The sequence below is a fragment of the Salarias fasciatus genome, chromosome 19 (assembly GCF_902148845.1).
Source record: "Salarias fasciatus chromosome 19, fSalaFa1.1, whole genome shotgun sequence".
Lineage (NCBI taxonomy): Eukaryota > Metazoa > Chordata > Actinopteri > Blenniiformes > Blenniidae > Salarias > Salarias fasciatus.
Genome location: NC_043763.1, coordinates 18,754,936 through 18,774,313, shown reverse-complemented (window position 1 = coordinate 18,774,313; position 19,378 = coordinate 18,754,936). Strand labels below are relative to the sequence as shown.

The following is a 19,378-nucleotide window of genomic DNA, read 5'->3' as shown; positions in this document are numbered from 1 at the left end:
TGCTGCAGAGTGGAGCAGCCACAGATCAGACTGTGGCCATGCTGGCAGCTTCCAGCTGCGTCGCTGTGTGAGCCCGAGCAGGGCGTTCCTCAGCACGACTCTCAGGAAACCCCCTCAGAGTAAGTAGAGGTTGAGGAAAAATGCTGCAGATGGCATTTTAACTGCAGGATATGTCGAATTTGGCCTGCTGGAATTCAGAATAACCGTCAGCCGAGCATCACAGCGGAGCTTTGGTGTCATTCTGACTCGATTTTGTCACAAGCAAAAAATGTCCCAGCAGAAAATGTGTTTTTGTTGTTGTGACAAGTAAAAGAGATTTCAGGTACGCTGAGTGAACTCTGGGATTCCGTATGAAAGCTCTTTTTCCCCGGAACACCCACCAGATCCCGGCTCTGAGAGCATACTCACTGGATTAAAGTGAGGAGGAAGACGTGTGGCGTCACCTTCCTCCAGAGAACCTGCTTTTATCTCCTCAGCTGGATGAGTTTTAACTGAAACACAGAAGCAGTGCTGCCTCCCTCCAGGAACCTCTTACTGGTTTGATTCAATCATCCATCGTTGAGTCTGAGCAGCCGTGTGACGCTCAATGTTGCATTGTTGTCTTCACCAAATGACCAAAATATTGATGTAACCACCTTGTTATGAGGCTGCACACAGATTTGATGCTACTAGTTGTGTGCGTTTTATAAGCTCGCGTTGATCTGTGTTGTGGGGAGAAAAGTTTGAACGCTGTCTTGGATCTCCAGGTGCGGACGCTGGGCCCGTTGAGCTCCCACGGCGACGCGGGCTCCGAGGACCGGGTCAACATGTTCATGGAGCTGGTGGACGGCGTCTTCCTGCACAAGATCATGACGCACATGTAAGTGGCGGCGGCGCTGCCTTTCATCAGCCTGTGTGTGCTGTCTGGACCGGGTGTATAAAGCAGTGTGCAAGTTAATCCAGTGCTTCCTGTGTGTGTCTGTGTGTGTGTGTCAGCTCAACCACATCCTCCTGACTCGCTCGTTTCAGGTCGCAAGCGTCACAGCCAGATGTGCTGCAGAGGGTGAAACTGAACTGAAGCGAGACCTGAAGTCACTCTGTGGCGGCAGTCAGGAATTCCGCTGCAGATCTTATTTTTAGGAAGGACCTTGTAGAGAAACGTGTGTGTGCTCACCTCAGGAGCTTTGTTGGCCTGAAGTCGGTCCCTCCTGTGTAGCTATAGCAACTTCCACCCACTGCTTAAGACTGCACTCCGTATCAGTGTGTTTGTGGGAACTGTTGCCCATTCATGAATCAGTCATTGCTGTAGTTGAGTTCCTGCGTCGGCCCCTCGTGGAGCTGTGCTCATGGAGGCCAGGCGGCCATCGCTGTGAGAAAGACGGTGTGTGTGAACAGGTGAATGTGACTTTCAGAAGGCTGCAGTCATCTAATGCTGTAAATGAAGAAAAACCTTCTCATCGCGGACTCGGGCCTGTTTACGTGACAGCGTTTTGAAGCGAATGACGGGCCAAGGTTGCTCTAAATGTCTTCACAGGTTTTCTGCATATATCAGAAAAAAAAAAAAAAAAAAAAACATGCTTGAATGTAGGAACTTGACTCCTTTAAATCATGCATTTTATTCTGGTGAACAAAAACAGAAAAATGTCAACAAAACCAACAACAACAGTGTGTTGAATGGGCCGCATGCAGGAAGTGATGTATGAAGAGATTTCCTCCCGTTTTGTCTGCATATCCATGATTTGTTCTCACTTTTCATTTTTTGGAGAGAGAATTTTTCCGCAGCATTGTCGGTGCTAACCTCATAACGAGATAAGAGCGAGCATCCTGTTTTCACAGTTCGCTGATTGTCCAGGGGAAGACATGAGTTTCACATAATGAAACACCAGAATGCCATCCATCCACAATATTTCGCTCTCATTTTAATGATTTGGTTATTAAATTACTGAATTAAAGGTCTTCTGATTCTAATCAAAATGGAAAATACCTTTTGATCACCGCATGTCTTTTGCTTTGTGTGGATCACTGAGAGACCGGGCAGATCCATGTGCCGTGCCTCGCCGTGCTAACGTCTCTTTTCTTCACTCTGTGCCTCCATAGCTGATTACTGGGCATGTTCCACTGTGCTGGCCCGCCCGCTCTCACACCGATTTTCACGTCTGTTACTTGTGATAACAGCCAACGGTCTGCCTCGTGTTTCCCATTTATGATAAATCTGAGGTCGTGTAAAGAGGCGACCACCGAGAGCAGATCTTTATTCATTATTGATTTGACAAACATCTTGAGTTTTAATTTTCCTCTTTGAGTTTCAGGATCTAAACGTCAGTGTGAGTCTTGGTCTCTCTGGACTTGTTGACAGTAACTACACTCTAATGTCACCACATTTTTCATTTTGTTTTACTAAAAACCTTTGAGATGGCACCATTTCCAGTTTCAGCAGAACGTGTTGAATGGAGGCCCATCCCTCAGACGCTGCCCCCCCCCCCCCCCCTCCCATATTTGTGTCCCCAATCAGACCACATGTTCAAATGTTAGTTATTGTCTTCAGAAAACAATGATAATCTGGCCATTGTTCTGCGTCGGCTGAAGCGGGGGCCGAGCGATTAAGACCTGTTTCGGGGGGGTTTATGGGAAAGTGGGTTACGGAGGAGGAGGTCAGGACAGAAGAGCCATGAGGAATATTAGAGGAAAGCCTCTCAGAAGGCGTTTGCGGAGAAGTCAGTCAGGGAGGCGGTCAGCTGTTAAATCAGTGCGACCTTACAACAGGCAGGCATCAAGCCGCTCAGGAATTTGCAGTGTTTAGCGTGGCCGTCCAACTGACTCTTGCGTGACATTTTAACAGGGGCTGAAACTGGAAAAGACAGACTTTCCTGAGGAAAAACAAAAAAGAGAAAAGAAAAAAAAAAGCTGTTGGGCTGGCTGCTGCTGTTCGGCTGTTGAAGCCAGTGAAGAGGTGAACGAGGCACCAGAAGCTGGAAGTGGAGCTAAAGAGAGACAGGAGGACACCGAGAAGTTCTACATTGAAATGATCTACATTACTGGCGGACAAGTTTTCATTCCACATGTTTGAACCGCTTTTTTTTTTTTTTTTTTTCAAACATGACAGTTAAAAACTTCAGTGTAACCACAATGTCAAACGTGCATTTAGAGCAGTGTTTTTCTGGCAGTAACCCAAGGTCTGCTGCCTTTAGTCCAACAAACGGAACTGTTCCCATCAGCAGCTTTTCAGAGTTTGAACGTTTTTGAAGAAAACGATTTGTTTGGTCTTTTTTTTTGTGGTAGTTTTGGACCTCAGACTTCTGGCCTGCTGCCAACAGTTATGATGAAATGTTTACTGAGAGGAATGAAGTGAAACGATTTGTTAACTTCAACTCTTTTCAGTCTGAAAATGAACTCGAAATCAACTCTGGAGTAAAACTCGATGCCTCTTGATGGATTCGTGGTGGAAGTTGAAATGTGAGTTGAACTCTAAAGAAGGGGTGGAAGTCGCGAAGCTACCGGTGAAGCCGGTCAGTTAACGTGCGGCTAGTCGGACCCATTAAAACACAAGCGCTCTTGTTTCACAAAATCAATGACTTGTGAAAAAAAAAAAAAAAAGTTGCAGAGAACATGCAGAGAATGTCTTTGTGGCGTTGAGCCGCCTCCCCCGACATCAAACTGACGTCACGATGGTCACAGTGGATCGGCCAGACAGTATAACCCCCCCACGCGCACACACACACACACACACACCCCTCCCCCTCCTCCCACCGTTCACATGCAAATCAGTCTGGCACAGGCTGACATGTGGTGATGTGGGCATAAATCCTTCTCATGCACAATAGTGACTCTGAACCAGGACTCTACGTGTGTGTGTGCGTGCGTGCTTGTGCGTGTGTAACGATCTCTGTCCTAAATAGCCTGAAACATCAATCTAAGCGGGGTGTGTGTGTGTGTGTGTCTCCATAGTGACCCCAGCCCCGCCAATCAGAGGCTGAACAAGAACGTGAACAACGACCTGGCGCTCCGCCTTCACAACCTGACGGTTCTCACCAGACACATCCGAACGTACTACCAGGTATGTACCCACAGTGCCACCAACAACACACACACACACACACACCGGCCTGAAACGGCTGCTGTGTTATTACTGGTATTGCTCCTTTCATGGACGTGTCTGAGTGGCGAGGTGCGACTGTAACCTCAGCTGATAAACTCTGCCTCTGGATCAATGTGCGGCTGTTTCGTCTATCTGATCGCCGTCCATGCCGTCATGTGAAAGTCTTCACATGACGGTCCGGGCGCCGCGAGGACCCCGGAGGCCGACACACAACATCACTACTGCATATGTTCCTAAACCGCCGCAGTTTGAGTGACATCAGTCTGCTGGATTACCGCATTAATGATTAATGATTCTGGATGTCAGTACAGATCACCCGGGAACTGCGTGATCACCAATAATGTGCTGTGATCAATACTGGCCGGAAGCAACACAACCCTCATGATGAATCGCTGCTGCATCTCATTGTGTTGCTTTGGTTGATCAAAGATTGACATTAATTAGTTGAACAATCAGGAGAAGGAACATGAAAATATATGCGCACAAAACAAACACATAATGACAGTTAATCATAAAAATAAAAGAAGAGAAAGTCTCTGGTTCCTGTCTGGGGTTTGGCCTTTGGTTCTTTTCTGTGTGGAGTTTGCATGTTTTCCCCATGTTTGTGTAAGTTGGGATGCCAGCAGGTGATTGTGTTTTACCTGTAAGTGTGAGTGACTATCCTCTGTGTTGGGATGAATTATGCCTGTGTGTGTGTGTGTGTCTCTGTGTGTGTGCGTGTCAGTGATGTAACATGGCCATCCTCCCAAAGCTAATCACCGCCGCCGGTTTGGAAGCATCAGTCCTGCCTGTTTGTGCGTGCATGTGTATGAATCAGAGATAAGGAGCTCAGATGCAGTTGATTTGGCTGAGCTGCTCACACACTCACACACACGCACACTTTTTCTGAGCTCTGAGTCTACAGTATATCCTGATGTTTGTGTATTTCTTGCATGTCAGTGTCGAATACGGTTGCTCACGGAGGATTAGTTGATATTTAGTTCCATGGACTTTTTTTTTTTTTTTTTTTAACTGGTTGAGTTCAGGCCAGTTCATGTTGTGCTGCACGAGAGAGAAGAACAAGTTTTGGGTGTGATGTACATTCTCCCAGCTGACTCAAGAGCTGCATTCATTTTTTTCCCCAGAAGCCTGCAGCTACGTTAAAAGCAATATGATCCTGTTTTAAATGGCTCGTTCTTTGTCGCTCTCATGTTGAAGCTCTTCCACTCATGACCCCCGAACAAAAATGTCTATATGAGCTGTGTGTTACTAGCTTGTTTCATAGATTTGATCATCTTTGTCTTAAATACTAAATTAATGCTCAATCCAGTGTCAATTAAGATGATTTTAGTGATGATCAATATAAAACTCCGTATTTGTAGATGAGAACTATCTGGAAAAATAATCCCTGTTCACCATTAAACTCTCAAACTAAGACAAAGCATGTTGTTGGTTTTAATGTGCCACAAAGAAATCAAGTAATATTAGATTGATCAGGAGTAACATGTGAAGGTCACACAGTGAAGAGCCCCTCTGCTGTGTGTGTGTGTGTGTGTGTGTGTGTGTGTGTGTGTGTGTGTGTGTGTGTGTGTGTGTGTGTGTGTGTGTGTGTGTGTGTGTGTGTGTGTGTGTGTGTGTGTGTGTGTTCTCGTATTTCTATCCTTGTTGGGGCCAAATGTCCCCACAAGGATAGCAAAACGTGGAACGACGTGCCTTGTGGGGACCTTTTTCCGGTCCTAAGTAGGAGAAACAGTGTTTTCTTGACCATGTTGTTGTTACTGAAAAAAGTAAAAGTGCAAAAACATTTCTTTAGGGTTAGGCTTTGTTGTGGTGTGGGTTAGGGTTAGGGTAAGGGTCAGGGTTAGGGGCTAGACATGAATGGGAGTCAATGGACGGTCCCCACAAGGATAGAAATACAAGACTGCGCGTGTGTGTGTGTGTGTGTGTGTGTGTGTGTGTGTGTGTGTGTGTGTGTGTGTGTGTGTGTGTGTGTGTGTGTGTGTGTGTGTGTGTGTGTGTGTGTGTGTGTGTGTGTGTGTGTGTGTGTCTGTGTGTGTGTGTGTGTCTACCAGTGTGTTTACTCTTGGTGAAGTGGGTCATTGTGGGCGGTGGAGAGTTAATCTGTCCATGATGGTTAATCTCCCCAACCTGAAAACACATAACACACACACACACACACACACACACACATTCATATGCATGCACACACTTCTTGCTTTAACATCAAGTCGGCGAGGTATGGCTTAGCATGTGGGCTTGGATTGGCTGCAAGGACTGTATACACACAGACACACACACACACACACACACACACACACACACACACACACACACACACACACACACACACACACACACACACACACAGACAGAGACCTCCAGCTGTTCATACGGAGCCAGGCGTTGGCTTTCCCCTAATTAGATGATGTCCCAGCAGACACACAGGCTGGTCTGGTGAATCCTCCCAGTCTCCCCAGTGACGGAGCCCCGTCGTGTGTTTGTGTGTGTGTGTGTGTGTGTGTGTGTGTGTGTGTGTGTGTGTGTGTGTGTGTGTGTGTGCGTGCGTGTGTGTTAGTGTTACATATGGGGGTAGCGTCTGTCACATCCTCTTGTGTGTCCTTTCTATTGTACAAACCACTGTAACCCGATCCCACAGGCTTCTAACACGGAGCTGTTTCTCCTCTCCACACACACTCCTGCTGGGTTTCCACTCAGCTTCTCCTCGCCGGTCTTTTTCTGAGCAGCTGATGAATCGATCACTTTTTCACTGGGAAATGAAACGGTGACAGCTCAGCCAATAGAAAAACCATTTATCGGTTACGTAATGGCGGCTTCCCATTGTCCTGCCTCACACGCGGCTTTGACTGCAGATGGAACGAAAGAGAACTGCTGTCACAGCTGAACTTTGGTCGCTCAGGACAGACATTTCTCTGATTTTTTTGGACAGTTTGAAGAATCACTGCTGGTTGTTCATTAATCGACGCAGCCGGTAGTTGCGGCCGTGCCTTGTCCCTGGCGGCGGTAAACGTCCAGATTTACTTCCTTGTTGCTGCTCTTGCGGCGTCTGGAGTTGAACGTTTTGACTGTAGATTTTCTTCCGATTTCTCTACTGTGAAATATTTAATCCGCATTGATTGCATCTTTATAAACAAGAAGCATCAATACATCAGTAGTCTTGCCAGCGCCCATCAGATTACAGGTCTCCTTCAGCATTCTCAGCGCATGCGAGTGTGTGTGTTTGTGTGTGTGGCAGCTCTGGCTTTGTAAAGTGTAAAAACTGTCTTTTGTGAGAGCGGTTTTGTCGTTGTGCAGTAACTTAAGCGGAGCTCTCCGTCTCCCTCTCTGCCCTCTCACTTTACCCCTCCTTGGTTACCGTGGGAACTCCAGAACAAAGCCTACATGGGATGTTTTGAACTTCGTATCCTCTGGCCTACTTTGTACACACACACACACACACACACACACACACACACACACACTTTCTTTATTTTGTTTTGTTCTGTTTTTCATGCCTTTTGAGGACATTGCATCGACTTGCATTAATTTCCTGCAGACTAAGGCTTCACACAGTCTCTCCTCTCACCCGAGTCCAGCCGCTGTCTCATCAGGGCTTCCCGTCGTCCCTACAAGGCCCCATCGGAAGCGTGTAAACAAAATCAAGTTAAAACAATGGAAGGGAATACATGGTCCACACATACAGTAACATACATGCTGAACGTCCTCTCCTGTGTGTGTGTGTGTGTGTGTGTGTGTGTGTGTGTGTGTGTGTGTGTGTGTGTGTGTGTGTGTGTGTGTGTGTGTGTGTGTGTGTGTGTGTGTGTGTGTGTGTGTGTGTGTGTGTGTGTGTGTGTGTGTGTGTGTGTGTGTGTGTGTGTGTGTGTGCGTGCTGTGCTGGTGAAGCTAGTCAACAGTTTTATTGGGTTCGACTCACTGGGTGTGTTTTGAAGAGGTGAGGCTGGACTTTAGGTCACCTTTAGATTTTTATCTAACTTTTGTCTGAAAGCGACGCGTTTTGTGCTTGCACAGCCGTCTAATGGTGCTTTGTAGTGTTGTTGAGGTGATCTGCTCCCACCGTACGGCCTGTATAATGGAAACTTGTTTCTTTCTTTTTTTTTTCCCAAGAGAGTTGAAGCAAAATACTTGGTTTTCAAATGATAATCTGGTCATAGGTGGTCATTTGGGGGCTTTTCATTCTCCTTTTCTCAGTAAGTCATTTGAAGAGCCGGTGCTTAGTCGGTGCTCTCGACACTGCTGGTCAACAACCAAGAAGTGTTTATGTCAGTTAAGTGGTGGCAACAGTCCACGCATGCTTCAGCAGATACAAAGGACTGATTTGACTTGTGAAAAAATGGAAGTATACATCTAATAACTAAATAAAATCAGGATGCCAAATCAGGATGTTCGAAATTCTTTCTGAGAAAACACGTGCACTGTCAGAATTACAGCGACCGACAAAAAGTAAGGATGAAATGGATTAAAGAGTCCAAAATTATAGCTTCCACACAGAGATCTAAGTCCAGGGCTGCAGCATGTTTCACTGGCATCAAACGCGGCTTCTTACAGTGAGGTCAGTCACAGCATCTGCTGGTCGATCTCCTCCTTACGATCAGCGCCTCCGGCTACCAAAAAAAATGAAGAGATAACTGGGGAGATATCTGTAACCAGGAAGATAAATTGGAAATCTACCAATGATCTCACTGTCTTAGTGTCTAAAAGAAAGCAAACAATCAGAGTTCAGGTTCATGAAGTTGAGGAAGAGACATGTCTGCTTTGTAGTTCACCTTTTTCTTGTTAGAATAAATGAAATAAAAGTCATCCATTTAAAAACTGCTTTCACTTCTTATGCCTGTCGCACATTAAATAGATTAAAGATTTCCTTTTCATGTTGTGAAGGCAGACAGTGGTGTGTGAAACAGCTCCAGAATTCCACTTGACAGTAGTCAGAAAGTCAAATAATCCAGCCGTGGGGTCGGCAGTGAGAGCAGAAAGTAATCAGAAAAGCAAATACCCGACATCTCCAATGTCTTTATTTGTTGAGTGCTACTTTGCACGTGTGTGTCGGGGATTGCTGAAGGGCTTCGCAGTGCAGTGTAGTGGCTCTCTGGCTTTTGTGGCGTGGCACCAGCTCCACCGCATGTGAATGGATCCAGGGTCTTAGTACATTCCAGCGATTTCTCATTTATTTTACCGCTGGATCCCAAACTGCTCCTGCCTTCACCCTCAGGAAGTGAAGCTTTTGATTGATTAGATGGCAGAACGGCGTTTTACTCATTCAGCTGCTCTGATTGCCATTTGTATCGGCAGGTATGAAAACAAGGCGTGAGAGAAGAAGCTCTCCATCAGTTTTCGAGCCTCGCTGTCAGTGTAGGTGATCAGCTCAACACTGTTTCGGCTTCAGTAAACAGCTAGAGGCTCGCAGGCGGCTCCAGCCATTTCTGGCTAATGGTGGAATTGATGGTACACCCTGAAGTGCTCACTGGCTCATCACGGTGCCAAACCCTGGGAATCGAACCAGTCTCTAAATCCCTCTGAAGTGCAAGACCTTACCACTGCACCGCCATGCAGCCTAACAGAGCCAGAAATTCTGTCAACAACGCAAAATGCTTCAGGAGCTAAAAAGACAGTTATTCTCTCAGAAGCAAACAGCTTTGTAACTCTGCAGTGAAACAAACACTGAATTCTGGTGAGTCAAACACTTGAAACAAATGTGGGTTTGAGTGAAGCAGCCGTTTGGCTTCTTGCTGCTGCAGTGAGAGTTTTCACTGATCTCGTCATTCAGCCGGCTGTATAAAGTTCATCACGCCACACCCAGAACCTGCCCACCTCCTGTCCTGGAGCAGATTACAGCCGTGGACTGGAATCAGTCACTGTGGTGGAGAAAGTTGTGCGTGTGCATGTGCACGTGCGCGTGACTCAGTAAAAGTCCCATCTCCTGTGAACTGCCACCACTTTATTGATCCGGGATTAGAAATATGATCCTGCAGTGTCAGTGGGCCATGGATTTATGCCCTGTGTGTGCGTGTGTGTGTGTGTGGATGTCTGTGTGTGTGTGTGTGTGTGTGTGTGTGTGTGTATCTGGGTCAGTGTAGCAGTGGATATTGATCCCTTGTCAGTTTTAAGTGTGATATCCTGCTGGTGATGTTGCTGCAGGATTGATTTGACCTGCCTCACTATTAAACACGCTCTTACGCAAACTTAACAGAAATAAAAAGAGAACACAGGGCGACTTTTCATTTATACAACATTTTTTGTTTGTCAATAATGCGTTCCACTTTGGGGAAACACTACTAAAATGTTCCTTTTTTTTACATCGCATCCACGTATTGATCCTAATGTTATTAGTTTCCAACAGACTAACAGTGTAAATTCTTTAGTTTGTTTCAATTTACTAAAGTAATGCTCCACGTGATTACAAACAACTCGTGAATGGTGACGAATAAACAATACATTCCACATAGAGAAATGAATCAAAGCAGCCGGTTTCTGATCGCAGTGAAATATAATTCACAGATACTGTGTCGTATTCTTCATGCAGAAGGAGGTGAAACTATAATATAACATTAAAGCTGCTGTAAGTTAGTATAAGCTTTGTTTAGCCGTGATCCTGGTTGGATTCCTCAGCATCCACGAGACCCTCGACTCACCCCAACTGAACTGTCCCAACCTTTGCGCTGAATGGGGCTATTGTACTTATTTTTTTATTATCACAAATGTGCAAAATTACAAATTAAGTTACACTCTTTTTTTTTTTTTTTTTGATAATCATTACTTTTAAAAGTCTTGTTTTTGTAGCTAGTAATGGATGCAATCCATGTGGAGAGAAATGTTTTCGTACCTGTCGGACCAGACAGCACTGAGCATATCTGTGTGTACTTTACTGTTTGAGAGTTTATTCAGTGCTTTTGAGAGTCAGCTATATTTCTTGACCGGTTAAACTTCAAGCCTGCGGGCGGAGCGTCTGTCTTCAAGACATCTGGTAGTCAGCTCACATGTTTAATTCACAATGTACAGTGTGTGTGTGTGTGTGTGTGAAGACAAAGAGCGACTGGCAGGCTCTCACATTACCTATAGTGTATAGAGCAGAGTGTAACATTACCTGCAGGTATTGCACTACCTCCACCCCGGCTGCTGCGCAGTCGTCCTCTGCCGGTCGGCTGCAGCCGGGGTAAGATGAGCGGGGCAGTTATTTGCCCGGTGAGCAGATGACACTCTACACCTGAGCCCTGCGTCTCATTAAGATGCGATTAAACGTGCGCCTCGGCAAAAGGCTGGAAGTGACATGAATGGGCGTTCCCGGTCCGATGGGAATTTGGATGTTTCCCTCCTGTGAGGAGGTGTGTGTGTGTGTGTGTGTGTGTGTGGAGACTGTATTATTGCAGCCACCCCTTCCCTGTTGACAGTGACTTCCCTCCTCACAGAACAAACCCCCCCCCCCTCCCATGTGGCCTCTCTGTAACCTCAGCGTCTTCCTATGCGACCTGACTGCCCCCACCCCCCCACCCGCCGTGTTTCCTCATCCCTGAACTACTTGGCCTGGCAGCCAGATGACATGTTTTGGTAAAGACGGCACCCGCCCGCCTCTTCTCGGCCTCCAGATTATGAGGATTTTCTGAAGCCCGGTCTGCTCGGCCGGTCAGGTGTGTTTTTGGGAGACGGCAGAGGATGTTCAGGAATGGAAAGCATTCCCACCTAGTGGGGTTTTTCTTTCCTGACAGACAGTTTGTTGACTGCAGGGAGTTTCCTGCTGGCTGCTTGCCTGAACACACACACACCCACACACACATGCACATGCTCACGAGTCTGGGTCAGTCACTTGCTGGACTTTGATTGTTTGTTTTCCAAAAGGTGTTGGGATCAAAGTTGAGCAGCTTACATGAAAGTATAGATCGAATGCAGATGTATGCAGACAGCTTGATTTATACAATATGAGATAAATGTAATAACACTTTAGTTGAGTGAGAGGAAGTTCTGACGCACCAATATGCCCGAAGACTTTTGTTTTATTTGGCATAGAATGCAGCATGAAACTAGGTGAAATTTGAAGGTTATCAAGCTGATACTTTTACTGGGTCATGTGATGAAACGGTCCACTGCACCATCTTTTGATACCAAGTGGAATTACAAGGAGCAGCAACCCAAAGACAAAGCCCCCCCCCCTCACTCTGTACATGATTATTTATAGATAGTGCCTGTTTCAATGCCTGAGTGCACAGATATCCTGTTGGTGGACTAAGTTCCAGTTTGTCTTCTCCACTGGAGGACAAACAGCGTCTCCAAATTTAGGTCTGAACACCTGCAGGACTGTGAAGCTGAACAAACAACTTCAACCTCTGCAGATGAGACACACTCGGAAGGATTTTCTAACACAATAAACTGTCTTTAATGTTTATATAAAGCCAGAAAAAAATGAAAAGTCCTGTGAAAAACATCTATTTTTACCTCCACTCAGCTGGAAACTTTACATTGATATTTTTTAGGTATCTGGGTTTGTGGATTTTATCCCAATAATTTTGGAGTTATTCTCAATACGTCTCAACATTTCTTTGCTTCCCTACGTTCACAGGTTTTTAGGGTTTTCTGTTCAATTTGCATTTAAAAGTAATTTATTTGACCCTTTAATGTTATATTTGACTCCTTTTAATTATTTTTTTTTTACATCCTTGTTTGATTTCTCAACATCCAGACTGATTTCATCCCTGGATGGATGAACAAACCCAAACTTGTCCTGTAATTTAATGAACGACAGACATAAACAGACCAGATCAGTGAGACCTGTACAGATGAGAAACTTGAGCAAAGAGAATAAAGACAGCTTTACGAGATGAAAGGAGAATTATTAGTCCATTCTTACAAGAACTTGTAGGTTTTTTTTTATTGAATACAGTCCAAAAATGGGTACGGGAATGTTCCCTATTAACTCAAACATTACTGTGTAATTGACATTTTTTGTAGTAGTTTTATGATGATGTTCCTAATCTAATATCCTCTAAAAATGAGTCTCTAAAATCGAAAGCATTTTTTCTGTAACCTATCCAGTCAGGATTGTTTTCTAGAGGGAAACACCAACCTCCTACTTTCTGCAAAATACCAGGGAGCGGTTCGGCGCTGTCGTTTTGTGTTTCGATCCAGCAGTGTTTGTATTGGCAGAGGAGAGCGTGCCGTGGAAACCTCTGGTGCACACAATAACATTAGATGCCCAAGAGCGTCTGGTCAGGTTCGTTAATGTGGAGCAATTGTGGAAATTCTAATTTGGCTCTGACTGCTCCCTAATCATCCAAATTTAATGCAGAAATCAGAGAAAATCAAATACATCTACATTCTGCAGCTCCCGTATTAATGTGTTTCTCTGAGTTTGACTTCACTATAATGTTGAGTCTTGGTGTATGGAATCGTTTTTCCAATATTCATCACCACACTGTTCTTAAAGACCACAGAATGACACTCATGATAAATCTACACTGCCGATCTCTGACCATTGACGGTTTCTCTCTCTGCTTCGGTTGTTTCTCCAGGAGACCTTACAGCAGCTCATCGTGATGCCGCTTCCCAACATCCTCTGCATCGCCAAGGATCCTCTGTCAGGTATCAAACATTTACACTTCTTTTTGATCAAACTCTGCCTTTAAGTGGCAAGATAGATGATTTCAAACATTGTTGTTGAAGTAAATTATTTGGCGCAAAACCACAATGATGGAAAGTTGAGCATTAGCAGCTCCACCTGGGTGGGGGCAATTTTTACTTTAACAGTTAAGAAACACAAATTTTCTTCATTTCATGTTGCCTGGCTGGTTTTCTTGTTTTTGTTTTTGTTTTGTTTTTTCAGTTCAGAATCAAACTGAAAGATACATTTCGATTCTCCTGCCTTTCTGTTCTTGTACTTCTGTTCATGCACTGCAGCCATAAATAGAGCAACCAACCTGGAAAAACCCCAGTGGAAAAGTTCTCTGAAGGAGATTGTAGCGCCCTTGATGGAAATAAATATCTAGAAAATCAAAGTGTCAAAGCCTTTTGTTGAATTTGTGGTTTTTTTCCTTGTTATATGAAGGAAAATTCTGTTGTCAGAGTTCAGTTCAGTGAGATTCGCAGTGTGTGCACAGCGCTGCCTGAGGAGGCTGCAGACGGAGCCGCATCAGGCTTCAGATCATCCTCACCGTCCGAAGAGTCACAGTGTGACTGTTTATTGTCACATGAATCCAGTTCTGTCATCGAGACTCCACAACTGATCCACAGCGTCTCTCTGTTTTGTTTCCTGCAGCAAAGAGCATGGAGGAGCTCAAAAGGCTTTTGTTGCTGCTGCTAGGCTGCGCTGTACAGGTAACACACACACACACACACACACACACACACGTGCACACGCTGACACGGCCCAGTGTGCCTCTCCCAGGAAGCTTGTGTCTGTGGGTTTTTGCATGTCTGAGCACAGCTGTTGATTGTGTGTCCCGACGAGGAGCAGGGTGGGACTGGATCTGGGTGGGACTTCAAGAAAAAAAAGAAGAAGAAGAAAAAAAAAAAAAACCCACATCAGTGATTTAGTGCAGCGATCACTCAACAGTGTTGTACTACAGTGAAACGAAGGTGTTTGACTGACACAATTAGGCCGTTGAAGCCCGAGGAAATGTTTCAGTGTTTGCGATTGTGCCAGCTCGCTCCGTAACAAGCCCTAAACTTCACACGTGTGGCGACTGAGGAGTTAACAGGGTTACCTGTAATTGCTCAGAAAGTGGTTATTCACCAGGGAAGTGGGGTCGCAGGTGCTTCCTGTGTGTTTGTTTTCCTCTCCTCTCCACCTCCCCCGTGGCTCTGAACCCACCGGGTACTTCTCTGTCTCGTTTCATCTTTCCGCCTGCTTTTACCTCCGATCTCCCCTCCTTCCCTCTTTTCCCTCGCTCCATCTCTCTTTCTGTCCCACCTCTTTTTGTCTTCCTTTCCCTACCTATACTGGTTCGACTGGTTTCCGAAAAAAGCCACGAGGGAGCAGTGAGTGGGGAGACGGAGGGAGAGAGGGAGGGAGGGGTGATTAAAGTCACACGGAGAGCCTGCGAATGACTCAATAAAATGTTCATATCGAAGATCTTTGTTGTATTCCTCTACTGTTCCAATCACATATTGACAACATAATACAACGGCTTTTATTTTGATGTTGCCAAATATGAGTTGTTTGAGTGTGTTTTCCCCCGTCTGTGTGTGTGTTCTCAGTGTGAGCGTAAGGAGGAGATGATCGAGAAGATCAAGCTGCTGGACATTGAGACCCAGGCGGCCATTGTCTCTCACATCCAGGAGGTCAGGAAAGCACATCTCTTTTTTCTTTTTTTTTATTTTGGTAGATCGTGAAAAGGTGAGACATTGACATGATGGTCTGACAGCTTGTAAGAGTGAGCGGAGAAATAATCACCTTATATTAACACACCACCTACACCTACTACTTCAGACATGTGTCTGCTGGTTCATCTCAGTCTAATAACTTTCCAGTGCTCTTTGAGTCCAGCAGACACTTTGAAGAGTTGTGTGACTGATAAAAAAGCTGTATGTAACACTAGTCCAGAGAAACTGCTTCTGTTCTGCCTTGCTCTCGTTTCCAGCATGACATTCGGTGCGTTCCTCCGCGTTGCAGGTGACCCACAACCAGATGAACGTCCTGGACCTGTCCTGGCTGGAGGAGGAGTCGGAGGTGGCTCATGAAGTCCTGGAGCCGCTGTCCCGGAACATGGCTGTGTCTCTGAAGCAGCTCATCGACCAGCGGGACAAAGCCAGCGAGGTACAAACAATTAAACAAAAAGAGGCACATGTTAGAAATTAGTGATCTGTTTTAATGTGTTTGGAACTTTTCTCAATCATACTAGGATTAGTTTTAAAAGTTGGCCTGACTTTAATCTGCCTGAAGAGGTCAGGGGTCAGAGTGTGTTCCAGTTGTCTTGGAACTGGGAATTCTTCACACAGAATGATTTCACTTACTTGGAAAACATTGAGTCATCGCGTTCCAGTTAATCACAACTCACAACAACACACAAGTCGGATCACACTATAGTTTATTGAGCCAGCTCTCTCTGAGTCACATCGAGCCCCAAAACCAGAACCGGTCCAGAAAACCGTCAGAAATACGAGTAAAACACTTAAAACAACCAGGGAGTCAACCCAAGTTCTGTTCTCTATTGGAAAACAGTGTAGTTAGGAGATCAGTCCAGCTGTCAGATACAATCCACACAGTGTTTCTCTAGATTGATACACTATTGCTAAGTGCATTGTTGCAATATTTAAGTGGATCATTTCTTTTTCCTCACACACTGTCAGTCGCTAATGCCGCTGCAGTTTGGCTTCAGTCCTACCATAATTTTCTTCCATCCAATCAAATCTCCCGGCTCCTTGCTTGTTGGGGCAGTTCCTCACCACCCATGGAGTATTAGAAGACACAACTCAAAGGCTTTGTTGTTCTCTGGAAACTGGAGTTTAATTATCACTCCTCACAAGCTTTTCAGCTTTTACTTTTATTTTTTTAATGACACACCTGTTGGTATTAAAATAATCGCCCTGCATTCCAGGTCATAGTGGATCTCACCCAGGAGAGAGACTACCTTTCCAGTCAGCAGCCCCAGGAAGGGTGCCGAAACCTGAGCATGGGCAGCCCGGAGCACGGCAAGACCTCCGGGGGCGTGGGAGTGAACAGCGGCGGCGTGGCCACGGCGGCGCTGACCAAAGAGGAGAAGCAGCATCTGTCAGTGGAGCTGGCTGACACCAAGGCCAAGCTCCGTAGATACAGACAAGAACTGTGAGTCTGGCCGGCGAACCCAAGTCATGTTTCATGAAGACGTGTGTGGAAATCCAAAAAGCTGTGGTCCTTAAAGGTTTCCGAGGATATTTCCAGTGAAAGAGGCTAAAAGTGGCAGCTGGAACTCATTATGCAGTCGGCATAGCTTATTACGCTGTCTACCTCTGATCAATCTGCAGTGTAATCACACAGTGGAGCCATCTATTTAGAGAATAACTATACACCTCCACTTTGCTATCACCCTCTGCAAAACATGCTCCCCAAAAAGATATGTAATAGAGCTTTATCCAGGTCACTGTGTGCTGCGTTGTTGCTGGTGGAGTTGTCCGACTCTACAATTACCGTCAGCCTCTGGAGACACTGTGTGTGAGTGGGGTTGGTCACAAAAGCTGACGATGAATGGCAAATTATTTATTTATACTTTGCGTGTGGCTTGTGTGTGTGTGTGTGTGTGTGCATGTGTGTTTACAGGGAGGAGAAGACGGAGCAGCTGATGGACTCAAAACATGAGGTGGAGCGTCAGGATCAGGAGCTGCAGCGGCTGAGACAGGAGGTGAGGACCTCTGAACAGATCTGTGGGACAAGCGCCCCCTGCAGACCGGGAAATGCTACATGTATCTCACGAACCGGCGTCAAACATCCAGTTTGGTATTATTTGGGGGCTTCCTTGTGCACTGAAAACTGTAACAACATGGTTTGTGACAGACCTCTGATAACTGCTTAAAGAAATAAACCCCATTTTCTGTAAATTGGCCAGACAGTATCCCAGAAAAACATGGTCCTGCCTTAGGCTGATGTCAAATTACTATGCTCCCTGATAGCTAGTCAACATGAAGAAAACAATGAGGGAACCCATAAAGACATAAGAAAAACAAAACTAACATGATTTCTGCAGTGCACTGATTTTACAGGTTTTATTAAACTGATTTCATTTCTCCAAATTAATAATCCGCATTTGTATTTGTGTCCCTTATTCACATGAGATGAATGGAAATGTGCTTTAATGACAGCAATTAATTAAATTACCATAAGTGTAACATGTGAAACTTTGCAGTAGTTGTAATTTAAACTTTCAGTGACGTGTTAAAAACTCTAAGTTTCCACTTTCAGATGATTATTTAATGACCCATTTAATTCTAGATGAAGGATTCCTTTATTTTTCAGGTGTAGAATATCGATATAAACAAGATTGATAGGAGTAATGTGGTGATGGCGAATGTCTGTGTGTGTGTGTCTGTGTGTGTGTGGTTCAGAACCAGTCGCTGTCCTGCGAGGCCCGTTCGGTGCGAGCGTACCGGGACGAGGTGGACTCCCTGAGGGAGCGAGCCGCCCGGGTCGACCGGCTGGAGACCGAGCTGAGCAGATGCAAAGAGAAACTGAATGACGTGCATTTCTACAAGACCAGAGTGGAGGTACGAGCAGAGCTTCACCAGAACACATGAAGATCGCCGTAACGCGAATGCTCTACCGCGCCCAACATGAAATTCAGTTGTGGAGATGCGTCGTCGTGTGTGTGCTCACTCAGGAGCTGCGTGATGACAACCTGACTCTGATGGAGACCAAGGTGCTGCTGGAGGAGCAGCTGTCGGCTTCCAGGGGCCGCTGCGACAAACTGCACACGCTGGAGAAAGACAACCTGCTGCTGAGGGCGAAAATCCACGACCTGGAGATGGTACTCGCCCCGCTTCAGTTACAGTGAGGAAAGGTGAGGTTATGCTACAGATACACGGATGCTTTATCGCCCTGTTTCTCTCAGGAAAGAGACAATGAGCGCCGCCGGCTGGAGGAGCTGGTGGAGGAGAACATGCTGCTGGAGATCGGACAGAAACAGAGCATGAACGAGTCCGCGCACCTGGGCTGGGAGCTGGAGCAGCTCACCAAGAACCACGACAACACCAACACTGAGAGTGAGACACACACACACACACACACACACACACACACACACACACCTCTCACCTCCCACTGTTTTATTCTGTTTGTTTCAGTCTGTCGACTTTTATTTTGAAACTTTTAAAACTGCATCTTAATGGGGATCACTGGGATTAATATACCACTGTCTTACTGCTCAGTGTTGTTCTCTGCACAATCAATCAATCACGCCCAGAAAGCTTTTTATCCAAGCTGCGAATTACAGGTTTTTACTGAGATTTAACAGATGACTGACAAATCAGTACCCATTCTCACGTCATGCCTTTTGCTCAATCCGAAACCGATTTCTTCTTCTACCATCTTCCAGTCAGGTGCTTGAAAGTCTTTCAGTTAGACTCGAGCACAAACCCACAAGGAGAAGATGACCATCTGCCAGTTACAATCAGGATTAATCCCTCAAAGCAAAAGCTACTTCATTACAAAGTTAAAAACATCAAATGAAAATGTAAAGAATTTTTGTTGTTTTCAAGCTGTTTTTATTCTGCTGGCAGCGAAGGCCTCAAGGAACCATATCTTAAAGGGAAAAGGCTCTTTCACTGTTTGCTCATGTATATTTCAAATTAAATACACTGAAATTCAGGCACACTTTTTACCCATTTAGCTCACTAAGATGAGGATGGATCATTTTG

General features: G+C 45.4%; 2 protein-coding genes across 3 annotated transcripts in view; both read left to right on the top strand.

Annotated features, from left to right (window-relative positions):
• The window catches only part of pals1a (protein associated with LIN7 1, MAGUK p55 family member a), a 40,396-nt gene extending 25,985 nt beyond the window's left edge, over positions 1-14,411 (top strand). The window contains exon 18 of the mRNA XM_030116417.1: positions 14,372-14,411. The gene's annotated coding sequence lies outside the window, so the exon portion shown is untranslated. The remainder of the gene's footprint in view (positions 1-14,371) is intronic.
• The window catches only part of ccdc88c (coiled-coil domain containing 88C), a 36,333-nt gene that overhangs the window by 1,894 nt on the left and 15,061 nt on the right, over positions 1-19,378 (top strand). For both annotated transcript variants that reach the window (XM_030116413.1, XM_030116415.1), the window contains exons 2-12: positions 747-859; positions 3,925-4,033; positions 13,567-13,636; positions 14,310-14,368; positions 15,251-15,334; positions 15,666-15,809; positions 16,591-16,817; positions 17,289-17,370; positions 18,071-18,229; positions 18,343-18,489; positions 18,574-18,724. In XM_030116413.1, coding sequence (XP_029972273.1) covers positions 747-859; positions 3,925-4,033; positions 13,567-13,636; positions 14,310-14,368; positions 15,251-15,334; positions 15,666-15,809; positions 16,591-16,817; positions 17,289-17,370; positions 18,071-18,229; positions 18,343-18,489; positions 18,574-18,724 — 1,345 coding nt within the window. The remainder of the gene's footprint in view (positions 1-746; positions 860-3,924; positions 4,034-13,566; positions 13,637-14,309; positions 14,369-15,250; positions 15,335-15,665; positions 15,810-16,590; positions 16,818-17,288; positions 17,371-18,070; positions 18,230-18,342; positions 18,490-18,573; positions 18,725-19,378) is intronic.